Here is a 20,963-nt window from a genome sequence, read left to right as displayed (position 1 = left end):
AAAGAATTTTCACTTTTGAGTACACTATCCCTTTAAATTAAACATAATAACAAGTGGGATTAAGAAATACATATAAGAAATGCTTTTTATTGTAAATTGGATTTATAAGTAAATATAAAACAAATACAAAGGTAAGTTTAAAAAATAGCAAATTAAAATATTCTTGCATTATTCTACATTACGTCTAGAAACCAACACACAGAGCAACACAACAGACCAAAATATGAATGACACTGAATTAGTTGTTAAATGAACAAATCAAGATTTACAACAAAAATACTGTTGAATTTACACACGGACAATTGCATATCGGCCTAGACAATCTCGTTACAACAAAGACACACAAATCCCAAAAGTCTTTAGCGAGCTATCGCTAACTGCAGCCAGGCCTTAGATTACATCATGTCCTGTCTGCCTCTGACCCGCTCGGGCAGATGGGGGCTGATGCAATCCTAATGATCTTACCAGAGCCAAGAAGCGTGCGTGTGTGTGCGTGACGTGCTTTTGCTATGGGGGGACCAGTCGCTTACATCAGCCCCTTGTGGAATCTCGCAACTCATGACAAATAGTGTCTGAAGGGTCCAATAAAAGCAGCGGTAAACTCTGCTTCAGATAATGAGCAGCGGCTGTTTGGCTAAAGAGCGCACGGCGCGCTTATGCGTCACAGACCGCGATCTGTCCTTTCTCTCGGTCTCCAATCTAAGGCTTCTTTTCTGCTCGTTGTAAAAAGTTTTATTTAACTATTTTCTGCCTCCAGCGTTCGAAGCAAACAGGCTTTCCCACACAAACGTTTGGGAACAAAAGACGCATTAAGATCACGTTGCTATTTTTAGTTAAGACATCACTGAAAAGACGTTTTTAGTTAGCCCGTAAAAACAGGAGAAAACCGCAGCAGCTTGGTCGCAGTAGCGACCCGTTAGGGTAAACCACAGGCGCACACATGAAATCATGCATCATTGTGTCTAAGCAAGATTTAAAAAAGAAAACAAAAGTAGAGGAATTAAATCTTTGTTTTATTTGAAACAACAGATAACACATCTTTTGAAACTTTCCATTGGCTTGTCTGCTGTAATATTTTGACATAATTGCACATTGCAAGCATACATTTCACATCGATGATGCTCCGGGGTTTAAACAGAATGCTGTGGAAAAAAACACTGTATTGGTTTTCCATGATCATTTTCTATGACAAATACGCTCCAGAAGACCCTCAAGACTAGACTCCCTTTATGTTCCTGGACATTGAGATCTTTATTTATACCACAGAGAAATATCAAAAGTATCGTTCTCACCTCAGTGAAATATTTATATGAGGTCCCGAGTTTCAAGTCAGACACATTACACGTCACATTTCCAGACGAATGGCTTGTAAAGTCGACATAATGCTAATCAACACGTACGGTGAATAGATAAGGTGCCGTTTTATTTACTTTTGCAGGCTCGCTAACAATACTGCAAGTAACGCACGATTACGAAAGTGAATCTGGCATCTGGGATCATTTTCCATTAGGAGCTTTTCAAACTTTCAGACATATTATTCAAACGTTAAAGATGGAATGTTGAGACTATTTTGATTGCATTTTAACAGAAAGGTTAGACAGTGGGGTCTAGTTTCATGGGCAGACAGTGAGGACATCCCTGGCTAGCTGAGCTGCGGTCTGTGATGTGGTGAGATGGTCTGTCATTACAGCTGCAGGGTAATGCAATGCTAGGGAACCTCCACTCTCGCTCTCTCTCACTCCTTTGATTCTCTATGTCACTCTCTCTTTTTCTCCTGGAGCGGTGCCAGGAAGGTAGCACAATGCCAGACTGCTGTTATTAACTTATTATACACGTTAACTATCAACTTTCAAGGCATTTTGCTCAGTGCTTTGAAATAACACGTGAAATTATTTTTACATGCGAATAGTAAAAGTTTAGGAACCATATTTTTTGTGGGGCTTGCCATTTGTATTACAAAGGTTTTAACACTGGTTACTAAAGCGAGTCAATGGTTAATTTTTGGTGATTATGATTTTACTACAAATAAAAGCAAAAAAGTATGGCACACTGTCAAAAAAGTACAAAAGTGTACCCTTTGCCATCTTCAGGGTGGTATCCTTAAAGGAAAACTCTGTAATCATTTTCTCTCCCTCTTGTCATTTCAAACCTGTATGACTTTCTTCTGCAGAACACAACAGAAGATATTTTAAAGAATGTTGGTAACCGAACAACGATGGTCCTCATTTACTGTCACCCATTGATTTTTTGCTACTTTTTTTCTGATAGTGTATGTTTAATTTCGTAGGGGTTATACCAGGGTAAACAAATTGTTTTACCATGCTTTCTAATGTTTAAACTTGTGAGTATAAAAGAAATCTGTTGAAAGCATCTGTGGTTTCAACTGCAGTTTTAAAAATGGGTGGGATCTGCAAATCACCCGTGAAACAAAATATTTACTTATTTCCTTTACTTATTGTGTATTGTTGCATTTGTTCATCTAAATGAAAATGATTGAAATTCTACCGTGCGTTCATTTAGTGAAAACACGGCGTGGATAACACGCCATGATTATTTCAAATTCGATTTTGACTGTATTTTCGCTACTCTGACTGAGAAAACGAATCCTTATGAGCCATTTCAGAGCAATTATATACGTATCGAGACATATTGAATATCCCTGCTCAGCCCTATACTCTCAACCCCAGATCTTCTGTAAATGAACACTATCGATCTATTTTTCACATTCCAGCCCAGTCACTCACTCACCCCCCCGAACCGCCCTTATTTTGAGCTCTCTCTCGTCTCTGGAACTGCAGAGGTGAAACCTTTCTTGGAGCCATACTTCCAGCGGGACGTCCTTAAGTGCTAGCACAGGAGTCTGTGGTCAGAGAGCCCTCATCTCCGCTCCATCAGAACCATATGAGTGGAATACCTGCCCGGTCTGACTGCGCTGGAGAATTGATGAGCACGGCATGTACTTCTGCATCATCATTATAAGGTGCTCAGAAAATCCTCTTAACTAGGACTCAATCATTGAGCACGTCACGTCACTCGGAGAGAGGTAAACGGGTCCATTACCATTATAAATCCAGAAATATTTTACTTGAGATGAAAGGGTCGGTATGACATATTTCAAACATCTTAAATCCATTTTTACCATCTTTGATTAAAATATGAGTGGCACTACAAAACCTGGCGTCATGATGCAAGGACAATGAATGGTTGCCAAGGTGTAACTATGCAGTTGCCTAGATTTTTTTAGCATCTTGCTTAAAGTTGCTAAAGTGTTTTGGGTAATTGCTCACTGGCCTAGTCACGCCGAAATCTCTTACTATAAATCTCAAGATATAGTTCATTCCAAAATTAAAATTTTAGTCATTCTCATCCCCTACCTGTCTGACTGTCTGCAAAATACAAAAGAAGATATTTTGTAGAATGTTCAACAACGGTACCTATTGACTTGCATTGCTGTTGTGTCCGTACAGTAGAAGTGTCTGAGATAGAAAGAAAGTCAAACTGGTTTGAAATGACAAGAGGATGTGTACGTGATGACAGGATCTTAATTTTTGGGTGAACTATCCCTTTAACCATGGTAGAATACACTTAACCATGTTTTAACCATGATTTTTGTAGCAAAGCCATAGTAAACACAAATTTCCATTTTGTAGTCAAACTTTGGTAATAAAAATGGTAACGATCCAGCAAAAAACAAAGGTGACAACACTTTTACTACAAAAACGTGGTCAATTTTCTTAACGGTATGATATTATGGTTACTACAGTAAACGTGGCTTTGACTTCTTTGGATACATCATACTTTAATGTGTTTTTCAACTATTTTTCCCTCTGCCAAGCAAATCATGCAAGTCTAACCACTTTAAAACGATAGCACATCTTACAGAAAGCTAGAATGATTTCATAGCACAAACGATGAGAGATGTGTATAAGTTCAATACTTAAGAGTTCAGGTTTTTTCCTAATCTCCAAGCATGAGAAACTGATATAGGGATACTTAGCAAGAACCACTAATAACAATGTGGTGTTTCTCAGATCTTACCCCCCACCGCCAAAGATTACAACTGTATGTCCTCAACTCAAAATTGAAGGACCGTTCCTAGATCGGTCCGGATTTGCCAACTCCCCCCCAGCCCAGAATGAAAAGGCCTGTTGTGTTGTTGATTAGGGTGGCCCGCAGAGAAAGAAAGCATGGTGCCCCAGGCGGTTAGGGAAGCAGGCAGGGAGCTGGGTGGCAGTGTGCGCCCAAAGCCTCCCTCAGACTGTTGTACTGTAAACACCCACAGATGCGGCAATGCAGACCTGCTCTCCACCACGTTCTGAATAGCCTCCCTTGTCTTCCCTGAGCTGCAGCGAAGAGCAAACTCACCCACCCACCCACCGCCCGCCAAACCCCCCCTCCGGGCGAAAGGGATCGGCGTATGGCATGAGAGCGAGGCTGGGATGACCCTAATTGCAGATGCTCAAGCGAGCCAGTTTTCCAGAACGTGCTAATGAACAGCAGCTGTGGAGTCTTCAGGCGAGGAGCGCTGCTCCTCTTTATGCCACGTTAAAACGCTGCTGTGCTAAAAACTATCCATTTTCATTGCGTTCAAATGAAAAACAATAAAAGGAGCCGAACCGTGCCAGGCCATTGTTGTGGATGGTGGGTTTATAAATGTCTAATATATTTTTTTGTGTTGTTGCTTCTTAATGAGCAGACAATACAGGAATTCCCTGAGGCTTGTGGCTGTGATTGGTTTGTTTGTGCGAGTGCGCCATTGCTGCCGAGGGCTGAGGAAGAGCCAAACCTCAGGGCTCCTTCACACGGAGGTTATTGTTCTGAAGTGTGAAAGAAGGACTCCCACGTGAGACTTTCATTCACGAAGCAACTTCAAACAAGCTCGTCTCACAGCGAAGACTCATAGAAACAACTTTCAAATTTATTAGCGGGTCTTGCTAAGCCATTATAGTATGAACCCTCTGACTCTAAGCTTGCATTTTGATACACAAGCCACAAATGCTACTTCAAATGGCTTGTTGAGGAGAGATGTTCTAATGCTTTCATAAGCAATCAGATTAAAAATATGCAAAAAACAAAACAAAATATTGAATGTGGAACTATATCTGGCCGCTAGGATATCAGAATATAGATGTTCCTTTAGCTAATCTGGTGGAGCATTGCAATAGCAGTGTGAAGGCAATGGGTTTGATACCCAGGGAATGCACATGGGTAGTTAAAATTCAGCCTAAATCTCCACTCACCCTCAGGCCATCAGAGATGTAGGTGACATTTTTTCTTGAGTAGAACCATAAAGAAGATTGTTTGGTAAATCAGCAGCCTTCTCTGCTTCATATAATGGGAGTATACATGGTCTGCTGTTCTAAGGTTATTATACATGGAGATGGTGGTCTAGTGGGTTAAACCACTGAACTGATAAATCAATGGTTGCTGGTTCGATCCCAGCAGCCACCACCAGTGTGTCCTTGAGCAAGACACTTTACTCCATGCTGCTCCAGGGGGATTGTCCCTGTAATAAGTGCACTGTAAGTCGCTTTGGATAAAAGCGTCTGCCAAATGACTAAATGTCTAAGAGTTCCTAAAGCACATAATTCCAAAAAGGTCCTGGCGACATGTTGATGTTTTGTGAAGTGACTCGCTCAATATTTTCATAAATTTGAACAATCATTTTTAATAATATTAGCCATACAGTACAGCCTCAACACTCCCTTTCTGCAGGTGGCGCTAAACGTACCAAACGCTGGTATGCCATCCGCCACCAAATACTACAAGGAGAAGATTGCGATTTTGTGCAGAGGCTGAAAATTATGGCCAATATTATTAAAAATGACATTCAGTTTTATGAAAATATCAAACCATCTGCTTCACGAAACGTCAACATGTCGCCAGGAGCCGCTTTTTGGAATTGTGTGCTTTAGGAACTCTTAGACAGGTGGACCCCATAGACTCCCATTATATTAAGCAGAGAGGGCTGCGGATTTACCAAACAATCTTCTTTATGGTTCTACTCAAGAAACAATTTCACCTACATCTCCGATGGCCTGAGGGTGAGTAAATAAACGTCAAATTGGAGTTTTTGGCTTAACTATCCCTTTAAAAATATACCGTACATGTGTCTTTTGGTGTCACATAGCAAAATTTAGAAAACAAACTGTTAAGAATATATTTGTTTTACATTAATAAGAGAGATTCATCTTCATTGTTATTTTTCATTTTTTTTCCTGTCAAACCATAGGACACATGTATGGCGTACTTGTCAACTACCCACATACTGATAAAATGTATACCTTGAAGTAAGACTCAAAAATATATCAGAAGGAATATCATTGTCTCTTTAAATGTGGGCTACTACCCTGCTGAAAAACCCAGTAGAACAATAGAAACCCAGTAGAAACCATTACAGAAATTCTGATGGTTTCTATTAAAATATGATTATGAACCATAAGCCGTTATAATCACACAAAATATTTTTTTTATGATTTGGGCATTCTTCCTATAGGATTAACCTATGCCAGATAACATCTCACTAATAGAATCCATCACATAAATTATAGTTTCCGTTAAAACCAATACAATTCCCATTATATCCATCAAACCATAAAAAATTGTATACGGTGATTTGAGCAGGGTTTTTTATTGTTTTTTCACCAGGGTGAAATATATATATTGTTTTAACCCAATAAGTGGGAGAAAACCCCCTAAGCAACCAATCAGAACATGTTAGAAACATGGTCAAATCCATTCAGAAGAACACCAGCAAATGCATAGTAACATCCTGACAACAATCCATCATTAGAGTAGCTACAAGAAGAGCAGTATGAGGCCTTTGAAGATATAAATAAATAAATAATATCGATATTCAAATATACCTTGTAGCATCTAAACAATCTTCATTTAAGTTGTATAGTACAAATTAACTGCTAAACAACCATTACCTGCACAAACTTTAACAACAACACAATCCAACAATGTAATATAATTCAAATTTATAAACTAATTTAAGGCTGAGGCTGGAGCATGGGAAGGTCATAACCATCTGGCTCTTCGCTTTTCGATTAAGTGCAAAAACTTCAGTTCAGAAAGTTTTTATTAAGTCAAGTCCAATATTCACCTGCAGAGTCTGGAACCACCTCTCACTGCAGACGGATCTGTACCTATCAGCTCTAATGAAGACTTACTCATTCATACACATACATACAGGTCTGTACAGTACCTGGATAACTAATCTAATCTGCAAGGATAAGATGCCCCAGGTCACAGCACAGCGCTGTCCGTGACGGCATCATCATATGCGCATGCACACACACCCATGAATGCACAAAGAAAGAGGGGAAAAAGAATTTTAACTGGTTTCGCAGCTGAACAGGCCGTATAGTCCAGTGGGTCCAGATGTAAAAACGTTTCAGTCTCATAAGGGAGTTTCTTTGTGTCTGTCTTTCTTTTTCATTCGCTGTTTTTTGCCCTCTATTTTCCCTTCTGTTAGGAATCCCCACTGTTCCGTAACACACCCACGCACACATATTAACTGTAACACATTTGGGCCAAAAACACACGCAGGCTTTTCCAGTCAATGGAAAAACGTGAGATTTTAAAAGCAATCACCATAGATCACAGGTCCGGCCAAAGTAAAACAAAGGGAATGAAAACATAATTATGTTCTGTTGTTACGTATTTGCATACAAAGTCAACACGTTACTTCGCCTCTGGCACCGTGAACCATCCAAAAATATCAACTTGATAGTCATCTTAGGTTCCAACTTAAAGAAGAGTTAAGCAGTCCCTCCTTCCACGTCTACAGGGGAAGAAAATGAGAAATGCCTTATCTTTAGTCATCAGCGTGGGCCTGAAGCACACAAATATCTGATTATGTGTGATGTCTAAAAGATTGAGGCTTGAACTTTCAACTCAGTAACACACACATTATTCACACATGACTATGGAAGGTGCCCTGATCATTTCAACAGAGACATACAGATTGAAGTGTGTTCATGTTTTCAATGTTAAAATAATTATCAGGTTGCCGCCAGTGGTCCAGTGGACTGTGCGCCGACATGTTATGCATCAGCACTTCGGATGACCAGAGTTTGAGTCCCAGCTCGGGGTCCTATCCCGACACCTGCTTCCCTCTCTCTCATCTCATCAACTCCTGTCTCATTCTTCACTGTCCTATCTATATAAAGATGCAAAGGCCAAAAAATAGACAATGATAATGATAATTATAATTTCTCAGATCTAAGCTTAATATGCAGAGATTGCTGCATTTTGTGTCAATATTTTGCCACTTTCAAAACATTGATTTGTTTGTTCAAGTGTTCTCTTCTGTTTCTAATAGCTTAAGGTTCAGACCAATGTTTACCACCGTTTCAATGACCAACACTCTTAAACATAGAGGTGCTTAAAAGGTTCTTCACGATGCCGTAGAAGAACCATTTTTGCTTCCACAAAGAACCATTCAGTCAAAGGTTCTTTAAAGGACCATCTCTTTCTTACCTTTTTATTATCTGAAGACCCTTTTTGACAACGAAGAACGTATTATGAAACAGAAAGGTTCTTGGGATATTAAAGCTTCTTTATGGAACCATTTACAAAAAAGGTTCTTCCATGGCATCGTGAAGCACCTTTATTTTTAAGTGCGAATGTGCAACAATGTTTAGAAATGTAGAAAATTTAGAAATTGTCATTTCTTTGGCACAGAATTGACAATGAAACTTGTGTTACTTGGACATGTGTTAGTTAACTTTCACCATTTTCTCAACCCCATGTCATTTCGAACCTGTATGACTTTCTTTTTGCTGCAGAACACAAAAGACGATATTTTGAAGAATTTAGACAACCAAACAACATTGGACCCCATTGACTACCATTATATGAGCACAAAACACAAACATGTCTCACAATATGTTTTTTGATGTTTCACAGAAGTAAAAGTTATATACAGATTTTCAACAACATGAGGGTGAATAAATTATGACAGAATTTCTATTCTGTTCTATTCTATTCTGCTTCATTCTGATGAGTTTTAAAAGTCTATTCTATTCAAATCTTCTCTCTGGTCAGTCTTAAAATTGTTTTCCCTAAACCTCTTTTTGAACTTCTCTGGCAAATTAGATTATTTTTATGATTTTCCATTTAAGTCACGCTCCAGCTACAGATGGGAAAAGAGAGCATGAAGTCACGTTGCAACTTGGAGGAAACAATGGTCAGAAAGACACACGGAGAGAAAACGAGAGAGGGATTCCCTGTGTGTGAGTCACGTTGTGGGAGCCCCCACTTTACTCATAACAAAAACAAGCTTTACCGCTGAGCTTAAACCCTCAGAGATCGGCTACACGCCACTTGAACATTTCAACTCTTGTATACAACACCTTGTCAATAGAAATCATGATTCAGATCAAATAAATATGAATTTGATATGCATATGCATAACTTAGACAAGGATGTGAAGACATCACAATACAAATAGAGACTTTCATCATTGCATCCCTGAAAAAAGACTGTTTTTAAATTTTGAAAAGGCCAATGTTTTATAGATGATGTTAAATGCAAATATAGAGGAATAAGTTATGAGGCAATAAGGCAAGGGCATGTGACCGAGCACATGAAAAATGATAGTGGAAAAGATTTGTCTTTAGTAAAGTGGACAGGGAGAAAGAGAGAAGGAGAGAAAGCCAAAGGTGGGCTGGCTCAGGGGTGTTTCCATGTGAGGAGTGCCCAAGAATCCACAACGGATGCCAGACATGGGGAAACCCTTCTCAAAAACAAGAGCACACACCCTTGAGTCGGCAAGCACACACATGCCCTCTTTATCTATCAGAAACACAAAAATACACACAAACATGTATGTGCAAACACACCAAAAATGTCTGACCGCATGTTGTTGATGTCACAAAAAATGAAACACAAAATAACTGCGTCATTCAGCTAATGTGTGCAACTACAAAGACTGGACTTTTGAACAAGAGACTTAATAATTTTGTTTTTACATTAAGTTGACGGTCGTATCCAAAGTAATTGATGGTGATTTTATGAAACTATTTGTCTGTCTTTGCATCTGTCCATACATCTTTCCTCACAGATACAACAATAAACCCATTTCCTCTGACTTTCTATCACATGCTGCCAAACATCAAGCGTGTTTACGGCGCTCAGCCTTGGCCTTGTCTTTTTTCTTTTCTTTTTGACAAACTCATCAAGGAAATAACTGTTTGTAAATCTCGGGTATCAACAGCAGAGAGCTACTGCTTCTTTTTTCCGTATGGAAAAGAGATAGAAAAAACCTGAATAAAGACAGACAAAAAATCAAAACAAACGCCCAGACACGAGGGACAGCCCAGACTGCACGTTCTCTATTTGGGCTCCATTCCTGGGCAGCACAGGCAATGGAAAGTTCTGGAAATGTAAATCTGTTGGGTTAAAAATACAGCGCATTAATGTGCTCCACATGTGGCACTTTGGCATAAGGAGTGATATTTTGACGGAAGAGAGGGGAAGGAGGAGGGACGGACAGAGTGGTAGGTTGGTTTTGGAGGAGAAACTGGGCATGGATTCACATTTCTCAAGACTGCAATGTGACTTAACGACAAACTAGAACTTTTGTTTTATATTCATATGTATCCTGTGCACTTTCTATGGGCCTTTCACTTTAAACTGTACATGCTCTTATGTCTAAACACTGACCAACATGTGATCATTGTTTACTTGACAAGCTACTGTGGTCAGAAACTGGAAAAGAAATGAAGGAGGTGGTTGAAATCAAATCTTTGGAAGAAAATGTTAAAGTTGAAGCCTTTTATTTTTAGAAGGTCAAAAAACTTATATTAATATGCAGAGACAACTTGAACCATTTTAAAATAATGTGGTGCTGTTAAAATACCCAAAAATGTGACCAAGTCTGTCAAAACCTTGACATCCCTAATATTGAGTATTAAGTAAATGTCAAAAATTCTCAGCATTAGATTTTGACACTTAAGCCTGGTTTTCAGTGTCACAAAAATATAACAAATTATACACCTTTAAAGGTCAAATGTAGAATTTCTGCACAACTAATAGCACCAAATCTAGATGTCAATAATAGTCTAAGCAGGCTGATCCTGCAATATAGACACATGGAAGAAATTTAGGAAACAATCAATGTTTTTTCAATTTGGTTTGGTAACATTATTGGCTAAGACATTAATTATTGTACATTTAAATGCAAATACACAGTCTCTGCCTCTTTACTAGTTTATATACTATCCCCGTTATACAATACGCTAGAATTGAATACGTGGATAGAAAATTACAGTATATAAAAAGCAAAATTCCAAAAGTAGCCAGAATATTACTGCATATAATCCCTTGCAGCATGCAAGAGAAACCAGTTTTGTGAACGGTGATGTCCTATCCGAATATTATGAACCAATACTGGAGTACACGCATACTGAAAGTGAAAGGTTCACCCAAAACTGAAAATCCCTTCACCATTCATCCCCATGTCATTCCAAACGACATGACATTTTTTCTTCTGCAAAAATCAAAAGACGATATTTTGAAGATCGTTGGCTACTAAACAGCACTGGTCCCCATTGACTTCCATTGCATGAACACAAAACTTTAGGCATTTCTCAAAATATCATATATGCACACGTTTTAAATGACATGAGGATGGATGAATGGAGACAGAACTGGGTCAACATCCCAGTATCTTTAATACATGAAAGTATGTATTTTACCATCTAGCATCTGGGATTCAGCCTTTTTCCCAATAGTTTTTAACTTTAGAAAACTTCACAAAAGAAAGGCAATTTCAAAACAATTTCTGCTGCTCATTCAAACACACAAGCGTGTCTTCTACCTTGTGCTCTCTCCACAAACACCACCTTTGAGTCGGGCTGGAAGTTGTGTCCGCTGAGAAGTATCTGTTCCCCTCCTGAGGCACCGCAGCTTTCCATGCTCTGTTTATCCACGAGGGGCAGCTCCTGTGCCGAGCGCTGGGCTGCAGGAGGGGACAGACAGAGACAGAAAGAGATAGTGAGAAAAATGTGCAAAACCTGTCAAATCTCTTAATAATAACTCTTAATGTTAATACAGGTTTAACAGAGTATAACTTAATTCATCAGAATGTACAGTTGGGTACAGTTTTTTTGTGGAAAAAAAAATGAAGCAGTATTTAGGATTCTGTATTTAAAGACTATAACAAAAATGGTTGAGTAAAAGAAGGATTGAATAACACCTTTCACTAAACCGTTCTGCTGAGAATATCTGTAATGATTCAAAGCATTTCTCAGCCTTTCAGACCTTTCTGTATAAATAACATCTTTTTAAATAATAAACTGCATACACCAATTCTTACCTGAACATTAAACATCAATTACACTAAAGTATTCTAGTTTTTCTCTCTAAAACATGCAGAGATGACATCTCATGCTGAGGCCTCTGATATATGCTTCACATGTCTCGTGTGTGTTTGGCTTTTAAATGGCTATACGCCAAAAATCACACACATTTTATTTCCTTCTTTCCAGTCATATTTCTTATTACATCATAGCCTCTGATTCATCACAGCAATTACTGAAACTAAACAATTCATTTCTATGCACAGTTACACTGATTCAATCCATCAGGACAATCTAGGCCCACTGTCAAGAATAAACAATGTTTGCTCTGAGATCGCAAGGTAAGACTACAAGCTTGAACTCACAGCACTCGATGGGGTTGGACGCCACCTGTAAGGACACAGTCCTGCCGTTGGGTTGGTTGATATGAACACGGTAAACCATCCTCACACGCGTGTTCTTCCGTCCGATGTCCGTCTCTCCCTTCCGGAGTTCGATGTCTGAGTTTCGCAGCTTGAGAATTCCAGCGCAGTCGATTCTGTAGTAAAGAATGAAGCTTAACGTTTGAGGAACAGACTCGACAAAACGTCTCAGAGGTACAAAAATATGTGGTTAATATTGTTGGACGGCTGTTGGGATAATAGCATTATCTTAGAACAGAGTACACGTTTAATTTATTGCCTGTTTTTTACTTTTTTATGAGTTTCTTCCTAAATTGGAATATAATTCTATTCCACGTATATAAATGCCCTTTCTTAACCTTCCAATTTATAGTTGTGAATTGGCAAAGTAAATTGATCAATCCATTGCTAAATCCATAAAAATTCAACTTGTCAAAGTCTTGCACCTCACTGAAGAGGCATTTAAGGGCATACCCTTTATTATCTATGTGTAATCCATCTGAGCCAAATAAACCTTGAAGCTTAACTCTGGCGAAAACAGGAAGTCGAAAAAACTGGAGAAATAATTACGATTACGAATTACCTGCCAACTCAACACAGATCCTGGAATATCACATATAACATTCCCACATGTCGTGTATGTGGTGAGGCAGAGCACATCGTGTTCTAAGTGTTTACGAACAGAGTCACCTGATACACAGTTTTGGTTGTATTTCATCACGATTTTACCAATGTACTCCCTTTATAATGTGTGAAACTAGGCAGGCGGCGAGTAAAGCAGCCTGCTTTCCATTTCTAGGACTGGCAGTCCAAACAAAACTATATACACAGAAAAAATATACACATAATAATAAAATTGCTTCTATATCAAAGAAAGTGAAATAAAATACTTCACGACAAATCTCCCCTGCATCACTGACACATGAGCTCGACCCTTTTCTGGCTACGCTACAGAAACGTGACAAAGTGGAAATGTTCCTCAGAAACGGGATCCACAGGGGTTTGGGTTTGTTTTCCTCCTAAGTAAAATGTTACATCCATTACAGAGCGGTGAAGAAAGTGCTGAGCTGGTAAGACCACTACTGCCTGGCTCGCAGAACAGACCCCGCGCCCTGTTACGAGCTCCACGCGACCAGGGGCCTCCTGTAACACGAGCCCTGGTGCTCATGTGAGGGAAACCTGGTGCGGCGGGACTCCGTGCACACACAAATACAGACTTCTGCAAAGCAATTGCTTTCACCACGGGGAGGACGCCGGTGGATGTAAAATATCACGTCCCTCTGTTTTTTTAGAGATGCATAGGGAATACTCACATGCCCCTCATGTTGCTCTCGGGCAACAGAGGAATCTCCAGGACTTTGGTGTTAGACTGCATGACCTCGTGGCTCGGGGTGGACACGGTCTTTCCGGTTATCCTGTGAACCTGGTAGAAGGCGTGAGGCCGCAGAAGACGATCATCTGCCGTCCCGATAAACAGCTGCAGGGTCAAAGGCTCACTCTCCATGTAGCCGTGAAGCTGAAAGACATATAGGCTCATTTAGACGGAGGGAGGATATCACAGCTGAAAGGGTTGTTTATATTTGCTTTCAGGCGTTAGCCAGATGCATTCATCCAGTTTCAATACATTCAAGGTATACAGCTGGGATTCGAACCCGCAACCTTTTTCCTGCTTATGCAATGCTAAACCAAGCTACAGCTTGAATTGTATGGACACAAACCCCTGCCAAATTTCTCAGAATATCTTTTTTTGTGTTTCACAGATAAACTTGAGGGTGAATAAATGAACCAAATTTTAGTTTTTCGGGTGAACTATCCCTTTAAACACGGCCGATCCATAGAGATCCTCAAGGAGGGTGGTCAGCATATGTGGTGAAGGGGGTTGGACAAGCCTGTATATTTATTTAAGTGGATAAGTTTGAGCATGGCATTTATGTTTATTCAGGCAGTAGGGAGTGCACAGGCCAAAGAGCACAGAGCAGCACTGAGCGGTCCGCACATCCCACCTCCCCCTCTTCATTACATTATCACCCACTAGAGGAATGCAAAGACTCTTTCGCCCATGGCACGGAGTTCAGAGCCGTAAGTCTGCACCTCTGAGTTCTGCCGGTCACTTCTCACCCACTCAAGCCTCAACCTCCATGGCACATCTGTGGCAGATGAGGGAAACAAGTTGAGAAAAAACCCAGAGTAGACTATTTACACGGACGTCTGTGAAGGAGGCCAGATACGGTGAGCAACTCTTACTGGAAAACGTTGTGTCTCATGTGATATTGAGCAAGACGATCTGTTCTTCGAATTGTGCTGGGTCACAGAAATGCCTTAATAAAAGATGCAAACTACAAGTGCTGAATGAAAAAGAAATATCATTGTAGATGGCCAATGAGCAAAACTACCATGAATATTGCAAATGTGGAAGCACAAACCAACCTATATTTAGGGATTTCGTCACTTCTTCCAGTTACAGCGCCGATTTTTGTTGACAGAGCTGTTCTGAGCAGTTTACATCCCGAGAGACTTAAACGCAGACGTGGAAGCGCATAGCTGTGGTGCGGCAGGCTTACTTCAGAGGCTACGCACTCACGTATGCCGGCGGTCCGATGGCGCATGTGGTCAAACTGCATCCAAGAAACAAAAAATGACAGAAACCACCAGAGCGGGGAAGGGGGGAGGGAAAAAGAAAGATGGGGCTCCAGCAGTCTCGGTACAAAAATCCTGACCACCAGAAACCACCAAATCCAAGTGAAGTAACAGAGAAAGAGATGTGGGCATGAGACTAGACTATCTGTGAGTCAAAGTTATAGAAACTCAAACTAACTCTGTGAAGATCTCCCCACAAGAATCTTTAGAACTAAAAAGATGTATACAATCTCTAATTGGATGTTTTACAGGATGAGACAAGCTTCATTCGAACGCTCCCCTCCAAACTCGCCTGCCAGATATGTACGCGGCAGAGATTGGACGCCTCCACACGATGCTGTTGCACATGATGTCAGGACCTTTCAATAAACAAAAGACGGTCTGTGCGCTAGGCCGGAAACTGCAATGAATTTGAAAAAAAGAGGGCGAGAGGGTCGTGTTTTCTCATACGGGGGACGTATAGAGCCACGTGTTCAGAATCATTAGCACCTCATTAGGTTGAATTAAGTACTGAGAAACCATGATGCTGAGCTCACCGGCTTACTTAGAAAACTGGTTCCTAAAAGACCCTTAACAGTGCACAATTTGGCTTTCTAATCTTATCCACCTGATTTAACACACCAGCTTGTTGGTAGAGTATATTAAGACCTAAAATGGGTGTGTCAGAAGAGGGAGACATCAAAAATGAGCAAATTTGGGGTCCTTTGGGAAGGACTGGGAAACGCATATCTACAATATTCTTTACTCTGACTGTATATGATCATTTCACCCAGAAATGGAAACCTTAAAATCTTCAATCTTTATTTGCCAAAAAATCGTATCGCCTGTCTTGGTGATATTAAGTGATAAGATACTACCACTGTGCTTAATTCACAAAATAGATATTCATTTAATTATCTTTCTTTCTGTTTTCCTGTTTGGGTGAACCAATCCTTCTATGTTTTGAGACTTCTATGTAAAGTTTTATAAAAGAGCCTTCAGGGTCTGTGGTTCGAAAATCCCAAGAGTTACATCTAACCACAGACTTTACAGATATAACATTTGGGAACTCCTCAAGCCATTAAAGACGATTTGCAACTGCAGTGGATAGCCATGATTCATCTACAAAAGCAAATGAGCTGTGTGAGTCACCAGTGTCTGATGATAGTTATGGCCTGACATTAAGACACTGCGGACTTGTAAAATATCAGAAGTTGTTCGCTCATGTTCCCAACTTTGCACGTGTCGGGAGGACAAGAAGGACGGTCTCTCATCATGACTAGTGAGAAAACCAATATAAGGAAGTTTTTCTTTGACCAACAGTCAGCTATGAAAATAAACAAACAATTACAGAGAGAAAAGACAGGAAGATGATGTTGCGAGATGTTGAGTATACAGCTTTGTAGTTCAAAATAAGGATTTTCGCTTTGCATGTCAGATTTAGAATTAAAGGATGAATTTATGCCCATACCCCATTGTTTACTTGAATGCTTGTCCGTTTAAAGGTCCGGTGTATGAACATTTTGGGACATCTAGCGGTGATGTTGCAAATTGCAACCAACGGCGCACTCCACCTCTCCCTTTCATAGCACTATGGCGGCTGACAGGAAACTAAGATCGAATCATTGCCGAAGGAGATAATGTATTTAGGAAATGCACTCTGAGAGCAGTTTGTCCGTTTAGGGCTTCTGTAGAAACAACATGGCGAATTCCATGCAAGGGGTACCTGTGGCGTATGTAGATAGATATAGCTCATTCTAAGAAAATAAAACATAACGCTTAATATTGCAAGGTCTTTTTACACCTCTGAAGACATACTTATGTATGTTATATTGCATTTTTGTCAATAGATCTGGCAACAACTTGCACATTGGACCTTTAAAGAGCAACTTAATGTAACCGCCTCTCCTGTAGGCATGTTATAATTGGTTGCTTTCACGTTAAGAAACCCTATCATCTTTTAGAGACCATGAATACATACCTGGACCACTGGATGTCCCCCTGCAAGTGCTTTCACAGCCCCTCTGCTGCCCTCGGTCTCATAGTGAGCCCGATGATGAGATTTGGGTTGAACTTCAATCTGTAGACTGTAGGGTCCTGAACTAGAAGGCAACTGCCAGTCGAGAGCAGGCAAAGATGGACTTCAGGAAAAAGGTGAGAAAAAGAAACTTTGGTTAGCGGGACAAAAGAAGAAATGACAACAACACTCATTTCAATCAATAATAGAACTAACATTTTAACATAAACTTTCTTTTACAGATCAAACATATACCTCATGTAAGGCTTTGGCTTGGACCAATATGGGTGTTGGGGAACATCCAAGAAGCCACTACAATACGTTTCTTTTTTGAAGGGCAGACGGGCTGAGGAGAATTCGTCCTGGCAAAGCTCCAGAGATCCGGTCTCCTCTCCACCTGGTTCCACTTTCAGGTTCATCGAGGCGTTGTGCTCCATACTGGTCTTCCGGGCCTTCAAAGGGATCCCTTCCCCAAGATCTGCTAATCCATCGGTGGTGAGGGCGTTAATGGCAGCCACGATGGCGGAGTTGGTGTATTGATTGGTGTTAGGCAGCCAGGTGTCCTCTGTCACGCTAAGACGGGGAGAAGTTTGAGGGGACAGCCCCGGTGATTGGTTTGGTGAGTACGGATGGTACTTGTGCGACTGACCACCATTAAAGCTGTACTTCCTTTTACCACCACAAGGGGAATTTGGTCGCGATCCTCTAGGGCCCATCCAACTATCGTCAGTGATACTAGTGCGGGGAGAACCAGACGGAGAATGTCTTGGAGAAGCACTTAGAGTGCAAGACTGCAACGAACCTTTAGGGGAGACGCATGGACTCTGCCAGGGGGAGTTTTGCGGCGAGTTGTCGTAGTTGTATGAGAAGCCTGACTCGTATGATGATGCGTCCGAGTGGCAGCTACGGGAGGACACGCTGCTCGCCGGGCTGAGGCAACTGGGGTCACGATAACCATCGACGCAGGGCAATGTTAATGTTACAATGGAATTGACTCGCTTGGCAACAGGGATGCTGTTCTCCTCCACTTCGTCCTCTGGGAACTGCCCATATGCTGTGATCTCAATGCGAGGACTCTCCAGCGTAGGTGCTCCGTTAGACCGAGGCCCGGATGTTTGGAAGTAGCCAACTGTGCTCATGTCATCATGGGGGGAAAAAGTCGATGGCTGACTGATGGATATTGACATGGAAGAGCTGCTTTGGAGATCGTGGTAATGGGAGGGTGGGCACGGGTTGCTCTGAGACAGGGTTATGCTGGTGTTTTGGCTGTAACTGTACGCATCTGTAAGGTGAAATGGGACAGAGGGTTTAGAATGACTTTGTGAAGATTGTTAAGATTCCTGCTTTTACAAATATACATATCTAATAAATCATTTAATTTATAAAGAGCCTTTTGATTCTGCCATTGGGGGACTGTAAAAAAAGTCATTCATCAATACCGAGTAATAACTGTGAGTAAAGAACCTTAGCGGCTAAAAGCCACAACCTCTGCAGAGGAAGCAAGGTGAGTGATACACAAATACCAGGCCAAAAATAACAAAGCGTTAAAAATATCTTCCTGACGACAAAACCAGACGGAAAACCAATACACATAAGCAATCTTCATCTAAACACAAAGTCAAACATTTGCTCGTATGCAATGCATATGTTAACATTAGAGTACAGTGCAATGCTTTAATGACACGCAAAGAGACTAACACAAAATGTCTTGTCTACCACCACCCAAATAAAAAAGAATAATAAGAAGAGGACGAAAACTTTAAAAGGTAATAATTATAGCCTCCTGGATAGAAGAGCTTGAATCACTGCCACTCGAAGATTTTAAGAGCACTTTGTAGCTTATCCATAAACTTTCAAATCATTTTTGAAGCAGTATTCGTACGTCATCTTATACGCAGTCATCTATAAAGTTTTGTCTGCATGTGCACTTTGCTGTCAAGCCATACTTTACTGATAACAGAACTGCAATATTGAAAGATGCATTATTTTAATGAGAACTAGAAGTGATCTTTGCAAAAAAGGAAAAATGGGCTATTGAGTGAGTCACTCCAGTCTGCCAGTCGAACCTGCTGGAAATGTAAGTTAGTCCAAACTGACTCAAAATTGCCATTGGCTCCGAGTGCAAAAAATCTGTAACGATTTCACTCTATTTAAGAAGATGATTAAAATGGGCGGAGTCGCTTCTGTGAGGCCAAACCCATAGAATACTTGAACACGTGACAGCACAGACCACATGCTGTATCCTTTATTTATTATAATACTAATAAATGCATTGCTTTTGAAGATATTAATGGCGTTTAGATTTTTTTCAATACAAACCACAATGCTTATTTACATTTACATTTTAGGCATACGCTTAAAAACTACTTAAATTGCTTTATCCAATACATTTTACAAAGGTATTTGCAATACCCTGGGATCGAACCCACAACCTTGCTCTTACCACTGAGCTACAGGAAAGCCAGTAGTATAAAAGCCTTATGAAAGATGATGGTTTTATTCTAGGAAAAGTGTAGAAGCCGAACCATTAAACCAGTTATTGTGGTAAAAACATAGTAAATATTTAAATAAATAAATAATACTGCATACATACAAATAAACTACTATAGTTAAACCTTGATTAGTTTTAATAAGGAATGCGAGTCTGCTATACCAACAACAATAAATAACGTTTAAAAAAGGCGTATTGATTACTTAAACTGTAGTCATAAGAACTATTAGTCAATATTGTTTTTAGGTTCTCATCATAAGCGATGAACTCTGACAACTTTTCTTGTGAAATACTTAACTGGTGCTAAGACGATCTTGTGGCTTCGTCACGCCCACCAATACATTCAGAAGTCTCTTTTAGAAACAATGCTTATTTTATTTTAAATAAAAGGACGGAATACCAGCAATTCAGTAAGGGGAGTTCAAAAGAGTTCACGTTTTAAAATAAATCAATTGAAGCTATTATTGTAGGACACTAAAGAGTGATCTTAGGTGCAATCGCATAGCAGTCATTTATTCTCGTTTATCGTGACGACAGGTAAAATCACAAGCAAATAAATGCATATATTAACGGAACAGCTCAATATCAACAGTGATGACCGAGCACATGCAGTCATTCTTCATACATAAAAACGTAGAGAATGCGTTACCTTCATCTGCTGACTTCATGCTGTCGGAGAGTCGGGTGAACTCTGCCACCAAGTTCAACGCACTTTCTCTAAACGCGCGACTGTGTCCCGATCAGCGTTTTAGTTCCCAATATAATGTCGACTTTGATACACTTCAACCGCATCAAATGTGTATTCCAGACACTGCACAGATAATGTCAAATCGCGAATTTAAAAGGAAACTCGTCAAGGCGCATGCAATAACAACGCAAAGATGAAGATTATTCATAAAATAACACAATTACTCTAACTCGTAGTATTTTAATTCTTGATTTGCATGTTAGTTTCCAGGGGTTCTGGTGACGCACTGCTTTGCGATGGAAAGGTCTATATCTGTGTCTATATAAAGCCGGGAAACACCTCCGTGAAGTCCCGCCCTCCTTGGTGTGACGCAGGCACCACGTCTTCAGCTCAGCAGCACAGGAGAGGGATTCTCTCCTCTCAACATTTCCAGATGTGG

At 40.3% G+C, this 20,963-nt stretch overlaps 1 protein-coding gene across 1 annotated transcript in view; it reads right to left on the bottom strand.

The window, feature by feature from the left end:
* nfatc1 (nuclear factor of activated T cells 1) overlaps nucleotides 1-20,827 on the bottom strand; it is a 38,860-nt gene extending 18,033 nt beyond the window's left edge. Inside the window, exons 1-6 of the mRNA XM_056742055.1 lie at nucleotides 20,486-20,827; nucleotides 17,601-18,627; nucleotides 17,310-17,469; nucleotides 14,026-14,228; nucleotides 12,677-12,849; nucleotides 11,831-11,971 (exon numbers count right to left, since the gene is read on the bottom strand). Coding sequence (XP_056598033.1) covers nucleotides 11,831-11,971; nucleotides 12,677-12,849; nucleotides 14,026-14,228; nucleotides 17,310-17,469; nucleotides 17,601-18,627; nucleotides 20,486-20,504 — 1,723 coding nt within the window. The 5' untranslated portion in view covers nucleotides 20,505-20,827. The remainder of the gene's footprint in view (nucleotides 1-11,830; nucleotides 11,972-12,676; nucleotides 12,850-14,025; nucleotides 14,229-17,309; nucleotides 17,470-17,600; nucleotides 18,628-20,485) is intronic.
* Between the last annotated feature and the right edge of the window lie 136 nt (nucleotides 20,828-20,963).

Source organism: Triplophysa dalaica, chromosome 25 (genome assembly GCF_015846415.1).
Source record: "Triplophysa dalaica isolate WHDGS20190420 chromosome 25, ASM1584641v1, whole genome shotgun sequence".
NCBI classification, from domain to species: Eukaryota; Metazoa; Chordata; class Actinopteri; order Cypriniformes; family Nemacheilidae; genus Triplophysa; species Triplophysa dalaica.
Note: the sequence above shows the minus strand (reverse complement) of the source record. Positions and strands in the feature narration are given on the sequence as shown.